This window comes from Chelon labrosus (assembly GCF_963514085.1).
Source record: "Chelon labrosus genome assembly, chromosome: 18".
Taxonomy (NCBI): domain Eukaryota; kingdom Metazoa; phylum Chordata; class Actinopteri; order Mugiliformes; family Mugilidae; genus Chelon; species Chelon labrosus.
In genome coordinates, this window is record NC_140351.1 from 7,578,580 (window position 1) to 7,593,936 (window position 15,357).

General features: G+C 43.2%; 1 protein-coding gene across 2 annotated transcripts in view; it reads right to left on the minus strand.

The window, feature by feature from the left end:
- Positions 1–15,357, minus strand: part of vav3 (vav guanine nucleotide exchange factor 3) — a 93,175-nt gene that overhangs the window by 21,165 nt on the left and 56,653 nt on the right. For both annotated transcript variants that reach the window (XM_084566513.1, XM_084566512.1), the window contains 5 exons: positions 11,527–11,636; positions 7,477–7,578; positions 5,689–5,780; positions 3,763–3,785; positions 2,659–2,677 (listed from right to left, as the gene is read on the minus strand). In XM_084566513.1, the coding sequence (XP_084422639.1) occupies positions 2,659–2,677; positions 3,763–3,785; positions 5,689–5,780; positions 7,477–7,578; positions 11,527–11,636 (346 nt within the window). The remainder of the gene's footprint in view (positions 1–2,658; positions 2,678–3,762; positions 3,786–5,688; positions 5,781–7,476; positions 7,579–11,526; positions 11,637–15,357) is intronic.

Sequence of the window (15,357 nt, forward strand, 5' to 3'; positions counted from 1 at the left end):
CACGGGCGCTCACTGCAGAAGACTGAAGTTGATTGACATTCAGAGTGAATAACGGGAACCTGGAGCTGGTGTGAAGCTAGCCTGTGCCGGTTTTTCTGCAATTGTTTGGATTTGCTTCACTGCCTCAATATTTACCTGAGCAGAAATTAAACCACAGTTGTCATTACCTGCTTTTAAGCAATCATGCATGATCCAGTGGTGCTTAAAATTTTAAATAAACATACCTTATACAACCCAATTATGAGATTTTAATGAGTTTAAGTTAATTCCAAGTTACTTAGAAGCGTCCAAAATTCAAAGGAGAGATTATCCTTTTCAGGTTACAGCCCTAAAACCATGAGCTGGCCAAGATGCTGCCTGTTTTTAAATTTGGTATTACACTTAAACAATTGATTTTTATCCTTACGTTTTCAATTCAGTGTGAGAGCTGCTTTTTCCTGTGTGTTTTTTTTTCTCTGTGTCATAAAGTTGCTTTGTGAGTAAAACTGAGGTGGCACATTAGAGTCAACCGTGCTTTAAAAGGAAACAAGAGTTAGAAATCCAACCCAACCTCCTTGACTCATGATTTGCACGTTTGAGTTTTCATTCACGTGTGTCTGACCTCACGTTTAAAGACGCGGCCGTTGCTCCGCTAAACTATTCACGGGCCTCGTTACAGGTGCTAACGGGAGGGATGTTTGTATAATGTCGCGCGTACACAAACACAGGCCTCGTCAGCAGCGCACTGCCCTTGCAAATCACCCGGAGCCATTATTCATTATCATATTACAGATAAGCAACGGTGCACTCCGGTGCATGTCTGGCTATCGGGCGCTCAGATACGAGATAAGCAGGAGTGAGCCCTGTACACAGAATGATGAATGGTCTCTTTCTGGGAATGAAGTAAAATTAATCAAAGGCATCAATATTATGCTGAGATTCCTTGAAAACCAGTTTTACTCATATGCAATAAAGAATTAAAGGCATATCAATCTGCTGTTTGTCACTATGCTGCTTGGAAATGGTCATGTGCCTCTCACTGTTTTTATTTTCTGCATTAAAGTGCATTTTCTACACCTGCTGCAATTACCAGTGCAGGGCCTAACAAAGGTATACCACTCCACAAGTAATGTGTTACACAGCAGTGCATAGAAGTGCCTTCAAATCAAGCTGAATTTGCAGCAATTACCTCATTCAGTGCTATCTGATTTTACACAATGGCTGTATTTGCTGCCATTATCCACCAATAGCACACTCCAACTGAATTAAGATAACTCATTATGCAGCACCCGCCCATGTCAAGCAATCAAATCCAGACTTCATATCTCATATCTTTACACAGTTGCACATATCTTTCTTTGCATTGCGGGGAGACGGCGTTGTGCAGCGATATAATGTGAGAACGAAAGAGGAAAAAAAAAAGGTAAAGCTGAAGGCAAACAAGAAAAAAGTCAACAACGTTGTATTGAAAGCTAATACATCTATATCTGCCTCGCTTCTCTCTCGGAATCTGTTCCAGCGCCGCAGCGCCGTGGCTGGCAGCCTGACATGTGCGATCTTGCCTGAATAGAACTTCTAAAGACACAGGGCCGTGGAGAATTGAGTCTCAGGGGCATGAATTGCATTCCCAGCCACACAAGGACAAGCCACGTGTTAGTGCACCTTTGAAAATAGACAAAGAGAGCAGCGCTGAAATATTATGAAGCGCCGAGGGCTGGGGCAATCAAATGCCTATTGATTTTAATGCGTCTTCAGTCAGAAATGATTTTCTGCAGCGTAATGGATGGAGGGGTGGAAAAATGAGTGTTGAAGCCAGGTTTATAAGAGATTAAAAGGCCCTCTGTGCAATGTAGCCACACACAGCTGGAGAGGATGCTGTATGTTAGTCGTGTACTTTTGCAGAGAGAGAAAGGAAAGCAGGAGAGAGAGAGAGAGAGACGGTGGCTCTATTTACTGTACGTGTCCAGAGAAAGTTGGCTGGCTTTTCATGCAATGGATTTTATCCAATGAAACCGTTTATTTGAGCCTGTTTGTGGTAGCAAAAGCAGTCAACGACAACCAGCTATAAAACTATATGATGCCGTGCCTGCAGAATAACTACAGATAGTTCTGATAGTGGCATATGAAGTAAATTATAAAAGGCTCAGGGCACAGAAACAGAGTGAGTATAAACGGGTGCAGCAGAAAATGAATAGCAAACCAGAGTGAAAATAGCGACACAGTGAAAATGTGAGCGTTTATATCCCTGTAGACTGAATATTTGGAGGCAAAATGAACAATGTGAAGAGGTCACCTGTGGCTCTCTTAATGTTTTTCCTATTATTACAATTTTAGACGGAATTAGTAATTCATTAATTAAGAATAAGCAGATTAACCCACAGTGAAAGTAAAACCCTAGTTACGTCCCTAAAAAGATGCATGTAACTGCATCAAACTCATCTGACTATGTGTCAGTGTTCTAGTCGATTTTTGACAACAAATAACTTCAGGCCAATTCTGCATGATAAGGCAGTGTTCATGAAGCTTGTGCAGCTACGTAGAAAGTTACCAATCAGTATTTGTGCCGTCGCTGCCAGAGTTCTTGTGTGCACATGAAATTTCCAGTGAAAACAAACTAGACTAGAGGATGGAAAAAGGAGAAACATGCGTGTGAAGTGGGACATGTTCTGAATCTCTCACCTGGATCTCGATCTTTGACCTGTGAATACACACACAGACACACACACATAGTTACACTCTCAATAACAGAAACAGGCACAAACAAACAAGCACGTACAGTGTAAACCTGAAGTTTCTTTTTTTTTAAAAAGAGAAAAGTTGTTGCTTTTTTAAAATCCAGTTTCGAACACAAATTAATTTATTTGTCTGCTAAGACTTTAAGGTCAGACGTTACATAAACAGGGCAATACGCAATAACTGTCCCTTTCTAGAAGCCTAATAACTGATAACCTACTAAATCAGTTATTAGCTGCACACGCGCAATTGATATTTCAACGTGACCTGCTGTCTCCCACATGCAGGCCCCATATGAGTGCAACCAGCAAGCCGTGCATGTACTAGCATGCAGTGTTGCTATGGGCGAGCACTGCCATGCTGCTGCAGAAATATTTCACACAGAGCAGTAAAACTATTTGTTTAATGACAAAATGCCGCCATTTTTAATGATGCAAGAAACAGTTTTTGCAAACTATTTTCAAAAATGTGACTGTGATTGGTCAAATGCCCCTACACTGCTGCTCACTACGGCAATAACAACGATACAGCAACACTGTACTTTGTTCGTGCATTGCATCAGAATAGGTTTGTGCAGAAATGTTTTGTGCAAAGACAACACTTCTCATTAGTTTCTATAAAGTCAGACACTCAAAGCCACTTCTCAGTTTCATTCCAGTGTATGTGCACAAATACCTTACCTGCAGCGGTGCAGCTTCAGCCTCACTTATTGACATACTACATAGGGACTGATGTCTAATTTCCTGCTTAGAGTTACTTATGAGCGTTGTATCAATAAAACACAAAGCCATTTCAGAAGCAGCACAGACAACTCACGATAAAAAAAATCTCCAAAAACATTTTCAGATTTGGAGTCAGGCAGGGCTGCGGCAACTAAAGTCAATTGGAGGCTCCTTGGCAAATAGCTGCAGGAGAGAACAGTCTTCAAAGTGCAGCAAAGCTTTGGAGAGGAGGCGAACAGCAGACACAGACAGACAGTACGCACACCAACACGGACACACACACACACACACACACGAGAGCACAACAGCAGCAGCGGCAGCAGCTCACCTGAGTTCTGACGGAGCCGGAATCTGAAAGAAGTTTGAGAACAGGCATAGTGAATGACGGGTTAGCGGGTGCACGCAAACACTTGCACGCACTCATCGGTACAAGGCAACACTCCCTCATTAGTGGAGAAGGCGGACGCTCGTGTCTGACCGCCGTTCGCTTTGTTTTTGCTGCGCTGCCACTACCTGACAGCCGGGATAGAGGAGGTAACGAGGCTGGTGGTGGGTGGAGAGGGATGGGTGTGGGGGGAGGGGGGGGCAGACCTGTGGTTTTTGCTCCACCAGTTTCTTTCATTGGCTCCCTTAGGGATGGGTTACACCCCCCTAGACACACACAGCCACACACCTATGCACACACTCCTGTACCTGTGCAAACAGAACGATTACATAAACACACACATACCGCCACACACATACATACACACGCTAGCTGGCAGAAACATGCACATAATATATATGCACTGCACCTACAGCGCAGACACATTCACACGCACCTTTCAGCAGGCCTGCACTTGAACTTTGACCTGTTGCGCAAACACAGAGCTGATAACAGAGACGAATGCAAGTAAACAATGGCTTATCTCTCGCTCTCTCACACGCACACACACACAAAATAAAAAACACACGCACATAAGCCTTAACTGAGACGCTGTGATTGTGTTTGTACATGCAGACAAAATCCATTTCTTGGGATGGCTTTCTGAGCTTTAGAGTCAACAAAGAGCAATGCTCTGGCCGAACAGACGTCAGGAAAAAAGTGGAGCAAGCACGTATCAAATTCTAACGCCTAACTTTACTGCGCGCGTTTAGTTTCAGTTTGCCGGTAAAACTTGCAGACGTCTTAAAATGTTACTGCACCCGTGCATGTATTCCTGCACCAGCAGAGGGTGAGTGCTATGTGGAGTAATGAGAGGGCAAATTCAAACCAACATCCCAGCCTTCACAGCTCCGTGCTCTCCTGCCGCCGGTGTCGCCCCAATCTACCGAGGTACACACTGTGCCCAGGTGGGCCTGGCAGCGGCGTTATTGCCTCTGCGACCCGATAGCACCATGACAGATGCCATGTCCAACAGGAGCTGGCAGCTTGCCACAGGGAACACAAACACACACACACACACACTCGCGCAACTGCGACACGCTGTATTACTGGTACAGTGTGTGCAAGGCTGTAACAGCTGAACTTGCACGCTCGCTGGCGCGTAAAAAAGATATTGCGCAGAGTTTTCCCGAGAACATGATCGTGTACTTCCACAAACAAAAAGTGTATATTTAGTTTGTTCACCTCTTCGCGCCCTCTCTGACAAACACACACGCAGAAGACATGCTAAGCTGGTTTCTTTCTTTCTTTCTTTCTTTCTTTTTTTCACGTGTCTTGAAGTTTCCCCCCTCCATCTCTCTCAGAGCTGTCAGTGCTCCTGCACAGGGAGCTGAGTGACAGACACACAACAGGGGCATAATAATAAAGTCAGGAGTTTTCTTGAAACTTTGGGCTTCGGGGATGTACGCAACGATACAGTGACATTGCCTTTAACGAGCTGTGAAGTGTCAGAACCACCCAGGGAAGCGGAGAAGCTTCTGAATGAATATTTTCAGCGCTGATCGAATATTTGGATGACCTTGGTTTAAAGGAAACCAAGGACTTCTTATTTTATCTAAAGGAAAAAACCCTAATTCCCACAGTTGTGATTAGTTTTAGAATGTCACTGTGCAGCTTTTTTAAAGCCCACTGCATCAGCTCTCAGCCAAACCCATAATTTGTCACGAGGCGCTCATTAGCTTTTATGCATGATTGATTGTCATCCGTCATCACGTTGATGCTGCCATAAAAAAAAAAAAAAGTATCTGTCTGTTCAATTAAGATCTGTCTAAAACATATTGTTCAGGGACAAGCTGTACAGAGAAGACGCTAGACGTGACTGAAAGTTACCTGTTTTTCCGCAGGAGCCGAAGCGACCCAGGCACTCTTTATGGGCGCCTAAACCGCACTTGGAGCACAAGTAGCCCTGATTAAAGACGCCCCTGCAGACACGAGAAGGAGGAAAATGCATCAAAAAAAAATTGCTTTATAGAATACACACAGTCGTAATAGTGCAAAGAAAGCAAAGAAAAACAAAATTGCTCTGATCCTTAAGGGAAACAATGCATCTGAACCGAAAGTTTTTCTACCGGCTCCGGGAGGACCGGCGGCGGCGGCCGAACGGTTAATTTATCTTGTTTGAGGGCGCGGGCGGTGTGCTTCAGGTTTGCCGTGTAAGCAGGATCGCCAAGAAATTGGGCATTTTGGGTCATAAGGCAGTGCATCCGACTGGTGACCCCTTTACTTTCCCTCGGGTAACGCTGACATTTGTGGTGTTGTCTCTTCAGCTATTGAATGGGTTGCCATGAAATATCGCGGCAGACATTCTGGTCCCCTCTCCAGATGAGGTGTAAAGGCTTCCTTTGTTTTTTCCTTTGAGAAATCATCCTAATCCTAGAGTGATTTCAAATCTAGATTGTTCTGTATCTGCATCCTAGCCACAATTACTGAGGACTTCTACCAAATTCATAGTGTGCAGATATTATGCAGCAAACTGCAAACTGATCAATATCATGTAGCTGCTGTAAATCAGCTTGTATCTACAATAAATCCACACTAATATCTTGCAAAATATCTTAAAGTAAAAGATTTGCACACACATATAGAGCCTGAATGTGTGTTTTTGTTTGCATAACCCTCTCGGAGGCCCTTATTAAAAGTGCATGAAAGCAAAGGGCCGCTCTCCAGCTAATTGTCGGTTTAACCTCTTTCAGAAAAACTAGCGCAGAGTTCAAAATGCAGGAACACACTATTATTTTTGTTTGTTGCTTTAGAGCGAGGAGCAAGAAACTGTGAATATAAGCCCTTAGGACATTAGGGCAAAAACACAATAGAATTTCCATGTTGTGAAATCACATCAAGGTTCACCGAATATTTTCCTGAGGGGAACAATTTTTTAGCTATGATGCATATTCCTGCATGCAAAAGTCCACAAATCAGTGCCCAAGACAATAATCTTAATAAACTTGTGACTGTATCACTGACTGTGAGATCAGAAGCTCAGTTTCTGTTTCAGTGCCCTGCAAATGAAGAGCTCTAGGAGTCACAGCGCATTAGTCCGAAGCAACAATTCTATTTAGAGAAAAGCTAGACATGCAATCCTCTCCAGAAGACGAACTGCACTTCAGACATTCCTTTATTCTTGTTTTTCTCCTATTTCCTCCCCGCAAAGTGTCGGTGAATCCGCCGCCCGGCTCTGTATATTCACAGCGCAATAATCTTGTCCCCCGTCCCCATCCATCGCCTTGAAGAAGTGCTGAAGTGTGACAGACGTTTTTCTTCACCGTCTTCGCTAGGTGAAGCCGCTCAGTCGTTCCCGCTGCGCGAGAGACCATGAGGAGCGGTCCTTTGGGTGCAGATACCATTCAGCGAATTCAAAGGGAACTTTGTGTAACTGAGGCACGTGTGTGCGGAGGAAGAGAGGGGAGTAAAGGCAAAGTGACGAATAGATTGTTAGGGTACACCGGAGAGGAATGGGAAGAGCGGAGGTCTTTCAAAGAAGTCCTGACAGTTGTTTGAAGGGAAAGGGCCCGCGTCTCGTCCTCGGTCTTTATGTTTGCCGATAGCCTTGAAAAGGTTTTTGCACTGCTTCTACTGTGTGTGTGTGTGTGGATGTACGGATAATAAGTGGCCTCTTACCTCAGCAGCATGTGGCAAGAGTTGCAGGAGGTGATCCTTTCGAAGGTGTGCATACGAAACTCGTGGAAGTTGTTGTTGGCATTCTCAGGACGAATGTTTGATCTGAAGGAGATGGAACACACGACAGACATGAAGTAACTGGAAACACAGTTTACAGAACATGAACTGGATGCTATAAGTACAGTTTTTATGCCTTTATTTCATAGTGCAAACGGAGGCATAACATTATGACCACCTTCCTAATGTTTTGCAGGTCTTCCTTGTGCCTCCAAAACAGTTGTGACTCATCAGAGAATGGACATGGGCCTTCTGAGGGTGTCCTGTGGTGTCTGGCAACAGAATGTGGCTAGTGGGGGGCCTTTGAGGGGAGGGGCCTCTGTGGATCATCCCACAGATACTTGATCAGTTTGGGATCTAGTGAATTTGGAGGCCAGGTCAACACCTTGTGCTGTTCTTCCTGTTTTCTTGAGTTGTCCCTAAACCGTTTTTGTGGCTGCATCCTTTTGGGGATGGCTGCTGCCATCAAGGAGTGTCATCGCTATGGGGTGGGGGTGCCTGGTCTGGTCTAGGTGGGTGCTACATGTCTAAATAACATCCACATGAATGAATGCCAGGTCCAACAGATTCCCAGCAGAACATTGAATATGTCACAAGATGGTCAATGTTATTTACTTCTCCTGTCAGTGGTCATAATGTTGTGGCTCATCAGTGCATATTCTCAGTTTACTATGTGAACTATTGGGGCAGCCCTAGGTCTAGACAATAACTTGATGTCCTTTCTAAAAATCCACACTTATATTTAAATTCACGACAAGGTTTTTGCTCCTAATCATTGGACAAGGATCCGACAATGACCACTGTCGGTGGCTCCACAACAATTTACCTTCCAGTAACTTACTGAAATGAAAACGAATTTGTGCTTGTTGCTCAATTTGTTCTGGTTTTCAAACAGCTGTGCTCTTTGTTGAGAACGTCAGTTTCAAAGCAAAGACAAAGCTTCCTTTTTTTTTTTTTTTCTCATTTATAATTGCAGCCAACAAACTCTTCCGAGGATACAGTAGCATTTCACTGATACGGTTCTTTGAAGTGGGGAGAGGAGAATTGCAAGTAGACAGCCGAGGTCTGCTTGAAGTGAACACAAGAGGTGTTGTCGGGCCCCTTGGGACATGGTTGCATGTGTGTGTGTGTGTAGGAAGGTAAGAAAGAAAGAAAGAAAGAAGGAAGGAAGTATTGAGAGGTCTTTCTTGTGTTTTCAGAGTTTCAACAGCCACTCAGTGATATTGTTTTTTGCTTTTTATGCACAGCTGCTAGTTTGGAAAATTTAATAATTAGGCAAACTGAAGGGCTACAACATGCTTGGTGGAAAAACAAGCAGAGTTGAGAAACATATCACATTTTCAGTGATTGTTATTGGCTGTAAATTGCATACCACTAAAAAGACGCCATAGACTATTGCATAAACTCCGCCGAGCCTCCTTTTTTCTTTACATTGGACCGTTTCCATTTGCAGCAAACAGTGGTTGCTTTGGAAATAAAGGCAGCGCCGATAACAACTGCGAAGCATCACTGTGGGAGCATGCGATTGTTCGGCACTGCCTCTCTAATCCCATAGCTCGTTAATCCAGCCCTGAAAGTTAATCAACCAAAGATCCGTTTTTCTCAGACTCGCATCACACGACGCTTCGCCTTCTTACTCCGTCCTCACTTCCTGTTAAGGTGCGCTGCTTATCTTGTGGCTTGAAATGTCTTATATTTGAATTTCACCTGCTCTTAACTCGCTGCTGCTGCTGCTGCTGCTGTCACTGGCAGCTACCATAGGCGTAACAATAACCTAATCCAATAACACTTAGCTCAGCGTCGGAGAAGATCCAGTGGGGCTAGGAGGGATTTAGTTTTGGTCCGTTGTATTTTTAGGAATTATGAGGTTAGGGGTGAGGGACTGAAGCGGCAAAAACCGAAAGCGATCGTCATCAGAGGGGCTTTGCTTGGATAACAGTATATCTGTGAGATTGAAATCAGATGGGCATCGTGGTATCACTGTTATAGTCTTGTGCAGATACTGGAATACAAGACCTCGTTGAATGTATCCTCTTCCAGGTCTCGCACGGTGTATTTGACATCGTGAACGTGATATTTCTTGTCCAATGACGTTTTAATCAAAGAATGTTATACTACCCCTTTTTATCTATGAGAAGAGTGGAACCTGAAACACCTTTGAAAACACCTTGAACAGATTCATTGCATGGTGATACAATTATTGAGCTTTTGATGATATATATTTAGTTTTAGAAATGCATTCTCTTCCACCACATGTGTAGCAATTGGAAAATGGGAGAATCTTTCAAACTTTGACTTGTAACAAGGGCTGGATGACAAAACTATAATATAATAAAAGAGAATATTGTACAGCTGTTTGAGTGGTTCCCCTTCCGACACGTAACCTGACTCTGATATATAAATCAGATGAGATAATCCTTTAATTTATCCAAAAGTAGAAAACTGATCTAAGTTCTTCCAAAGCACCTGTTGAGCCATTAGTTCTACTCTCCTCTGTCTTTCTTTCCATAAAATGGATTCATGTGCACTGACGGATGAACAAATTAAATCCTAAATTAGTGGAATCACAGTTTTATTTCATGGTTTAAAGAGAGAGTTTAAACTGCGTGACTCCTGGCTGCTACAGCGGCTAAACACTGCTCACCTGCTTTTATCTTCGTCTTGTTTCTTTTGTCGTTTTGAACCCAATTATAGTTTACACGCTTTTGTCTAATTTCTTGAGTTTAATGAACTTGCATTGGAGTAAAAACCTGTCGACTACCATTTCTTTATAGCAGACAGTTGGTCACTAGTGGACTTTCCAGACTCTGGTTGCCTACACATCCTCTCTTGTATATTTCCTACAGTCTGAAATGTTTCCAAGTCTTTCCAAAGCAGAACATGTCATTGAGCTATGGGGTAGGGGTGCCTTGTCTGGTTTAGGTGGGTGGTGGTGTCTATGGCCTATGGGTTGAGGGGAGGGGCCTCTGGGATCATCCCACAGATACTTGATCAGTTTGGAATCTAGTGAATTTGGAGGACAGGTCAACATCTTTTCAGTTGTTCCTAAATTGTTTTTGTGTGTGTTCCTGTGTCAGGCTGCATCCTGCTGGGGATGGCTGCTGCCATCAAGGAGTGTCATTGCTATGGGGTGGGGGTGCCTGGTCTGGTCTAGGTGGGTGCTACATGTCTAAGTAGCATCCACACCAATGAATGCCAGGTCCAAAAGTTTCCCAGCAGAACTTTGTATTGTCACAATATGGTCTCCTGTCAGTGGTCATAATGTTATGCCTGATTGGTGTATATCCACAGTTGAATATGTGAACTATTGGGGCAGCCCAAGTTTTAGATAATAACTTGATTTCACAACCCTACCCCAAATGTTTCCAAAGCAGAACATAAATATCAGAGCTAGCTCTTCTTAATATCAATCAAATCAAATGCTCTCTCATTTGAAAAGAAAATACCATCAACCTCAGCGACGCTACAAGATGGAGAATTTGGAGCTAGGACCCAATGTCTTGGACTGTGTTTCGTTGCAATACTGAATGCTTGTGTCATGTCAATCATATGATAAAGAAATATATTCATAAATCTAATACTTAAGCACACTTGGTAGAGGATTTGTGAAACAATCAGTCGGTTAATCTTCAATCTTGGCTCTGTTGGTTCCACTTGTCACTCTTTGTCCCAGGGTGTCAGTCACCATGAGTGAATTTTTGGATCCAGTTCAGGATGAGGACTGGTTGTTGCAGTTTGACAACGTACGCCCAACGCTTCAATTACCCTCAGACAACTGCGTGTCTAGTTTAGTGTCTCATTACCAGCTCATCTCCGTGTTACAGCGTTGCGTGCCTCTCATAAATTGTCAAGTGGCCGCACTCGAATAACAGGACGAGCCGGGCCTTTTTGGTTTTGACGATGTGGCAAAATGCCGCCGATGCGAAGAGACGCACTCTTATCGGTCCGTCACGCGTGGACGGACGCGTACACACAAGGGAAATACACACTCACATGGCCATGCCAAACTGCTCCAGCCACTTCTTTTTCAGCTCTTTGGTCTTGAAGAAGAATTCGAAGCCGCTCTGGCCCTGGTTGTGAGTGAGGTAGAATCCGTGGGACCACTGCAACAGGAATGAGAAAGAAAATATATATATATATTCACGCGTTTGAGGCAGAAAGTACAACAATGGTGAATAAATAAATGGAGACAGATGGAGACAAAGAGATGCAAAATGAAAGAGGGATGCCTCGGGGAGAGCAAACAGTGAAGGGCTGAAGGGTTGGAGGGCGGAAGAACTGACAGACAGAGACAAAACACAGAAGAAGAGCGTGGAGGAGACAGCGAGTGTGAAGTAGCTGTGCCATATAACTGCTGGGCATCAAACAGCATGCACAGACCCAAGTCGTGAGCGGGCCTGTAATCAGCCACCATTATCCACTTCAAAGGCTAAACGTTAGTCCATTAGCCTCGGTGTCAACGCAGGCGTCTATTTTCCAGGCAGCATTACTAAGCGGACGCTTTTGCGAGATGCACTTTTTTACGGCTCCTCGTCGTGATTTTGAACTTCCAGCACTCGGCTCTGAAGGCTAAAAACAAGCCAAACTGGCGGCGCTGTCAGGGAGCGAGCGCGGCAGCTCATCTTTTCTGCTGAATGAAAGGAGAAAAGGGAAGGCAGCGCTCTCTGCAGAGGCATTCCCAGCGGACACCGAGACTCAGCTCAGCAAAGATATCATCTAGCTACCAATTTGTAAAGAGAAGGAGGATGTGTTTGTCTGTCTTTCTGTCGGTTTTTCATCTTTTCTTTTTTGCTCGGTTCATCGCTAGCACACAAAAGGGATTGCACACCCAGGCTGATAATGTTTCTCTTTTTGGATCTTCTCTGAATTTACACTAATCTGACCCATGCTTATGTTTTCCCTCACACTGATCATTTATAACCCAGACGTACTCATTAGGTTTTAAGATGATATAGCAAACTTGCAAGCATATGCTAGCTGTTTATGCCTCCAGCAGACACTTCATCCTAAGTCTGGCAAATATAACTATAATCAATTCAACTCCTCTTGCTCTCTATTGGTCTTCACCTAACTACTGACTGAAATTTAAAGCTCTTTAGCTTCTATCTACTTGCTGTCTCTATCCATCTGCCATTTGGTGCAAGGCAGCTAACATACAGTCAGCTATTCTCACTTTTTCAATGAAAATAGAAGCCACCCATGGCCTAAAATGAGAAGAGATGAGAGATTAGACCATAACCGTGAAGGCTTCCGGGCAGAAAACTGAAGTGCCAAAAAAAAACCAAAAAAAAAACAAACACTGTAGTTCCTCAAATGTCTGGCTCTTAAAGCAAGTCAGCCCCTACAGTTCTCCAAGTGAAAGAAGAAGTAAATATGTTGACAACCTGGTATAAAAAACAGTTTTACTTTTGCTTTATTCTCAAATCATGACAGAAGATGATTTTTTTTAGTGAAACCCAGTTATTTATATTATATCAAAGGTTAAAGTCCTGCATAGTTTAGACCGTTACCACTTGGAGTTATAGTTCATTAACTGCCAATTTTTAAATTAGCTGTGAATCAGGAGGAGCCAAGCTGAGCTTCAAAACCCTCCCTCTCCCTTGTGCCTCCAAAACAGTTGTATCTCATCAGAGAATGGACATGGGCCTTTTGAGGGTGTCCTGTGGTGTCTGGCAACAGGATGTTGTTCAGATCAGTTTGGGATCTATTGAATTTGGAGGCCAGGTCAACACCTTGTGCTGTTCTTTCTGTTCTGTCAGGCTGCATCCTGCTGGGGATGACTGCTGCCATCGAGGAGTGTCATTGCTTTGGGGTGGGGGTGTCTGGTTTAGTCTAGGTGGGTGCTACATGTCTAAGTAACATCCACATGAATGAACGCCAGGTCCAAAAGTTTCCCAGCAGAACATTAAACTATCACAAGATGGTCAATGTTATTCACTTCTCCTGTGTGGTCATAATGTTGTGGCTGGTGCATGTTAAACCAAAACAATGAGCTTAAAAGACACTAAAAACATTGCTTTGCTAACAAGCTGTTCCTTCCACCTTGCCCACTGTTATTTGATCTTTTACTTTTTGTTGTTAGCACTAAAATCATGTGGTGTAGCATTTAAAAAAAAAAAGAAAAAATAAATGATTTCAGTACAAGGACAACAACTGAACCAACGTTTCCATCCTGTATGCACGTGGCCTCGATTATACGTTTATCCCAGACGACCTGAATGCAGAAGCTGCCTCCGTTTCTAATTGCGTCTGCTTTTCAGACAGCCGCTGTCTTCTCATCACCTCTAACATAAAAATGTAATCAAACAAACCGCATTAGATCCATCACGTCAGAAATGAATGACTCTGAGATGACTGCAAGCTTCTTAAAATACAACAATAAAATCCCACATGGGTTTAAGCTTACTAATGTCTGCTATTTACAGCATCATTATTACCCAAATCATTGTTTCCTGGCACGCCTTAGATATCATTCCTCATTATGATTGGCAATATTTTTCCCCACTTGGCACTTAGTATTCACAGTGTGTATTGTGTGTAGTCAGGCCCAAAGCGAGGTTTAATGATAACACCATCTGGGAGGAGGCAGACTGTTCTACCCCCGACACTGTTTCAGTATAAATGAACAAGACAATGTAAAACATGTGCTGGAACGAGCGTGTACCAAATTATTTAAGACTCCTTTCTGCTGATTATCTTCTTGTTTGTGTTGTGAGCCGGAAAGATTTTTGCATGTAGCTCATTTTAGCGGCACGGTTCGGATGAAAATCGGAGCGCAGGTTCTTACAGGTGCTTATAATATACTGTCAAGAAGCAAGTTAACTAAATTTTTAGTCAGGTTTATGAACCTGCATTTATCTGATAAATTGTTATGGCTGCTCATTAGGCAGGAGTCGCACTGTTAATTGGTTTGTCAGGAGTCCAACATGGTTCCTGAGCTTTGCTGACTCGGTCATAAAGAGGCAATAATGTGCTCAACAGTGCAAGACTCGCCTCCATTATAGCTGACGGGCTGGTATATGAGATGCTTGTTTTGTACTTTTTTTATATGACAGCACGTTAATAAGCACGTTTCATTATTATTTTAACACTTCTACGTGCTTTATGATACAGCGACGGCTTATAACGCAGAATACACTCACTACTAGTCCTGCTGAAGCCGGACCGCGTGGCTCACCGCCCTGGGTGAAATTAAAAGTCATCGAGAAGTGTCATCTAAAATCCCCGTAAATCACAGCTTTAAAGTGGGTTATTGCTTTTTGAAACCGATAACGTGCCATAAAATTAAAAGGTAAATGTTCGTGACATATTTTCTCTTTCGGTTAATGAAGTGAATCAGTGATGAATCTGAAGTGAGACCACCCATCATTCGCCACCACAGAGGCTGCTTTATTATAGTTACAGTCCCTGACAAAAGTCTTGCCGCTTATCTAAGTTGTAAGAACAACAAATAATAACTTGTAGACTTGCAGTTGATCAATTGGAATCGGAAATGGCTCATATGAAAGGCAAAGGCCTCTAGATTATTCTTATTATACTAAAATAAAGTCTTATCGTTCATTGACTTATCATTTAATTATGACAGAAAGGTCAGATTTTGCTCGGACAAAAGTCTTGTCGCATACACAAATAGTGTACAGTAGAAATTACACTTTATTTTGAATAAACAAACAGGCTACAATAACATCAGAACATAAAGTCATGGTGCCTTGGGAAAAATGAGCTTGGAGGACTGCATCCGGACGTCACTGCAATGACTCAAATGCCTCATTAATGAAGTCATCTGGCAAAGAAAGCAGTCTTGCAGGACTCGCAGAGTTTGTC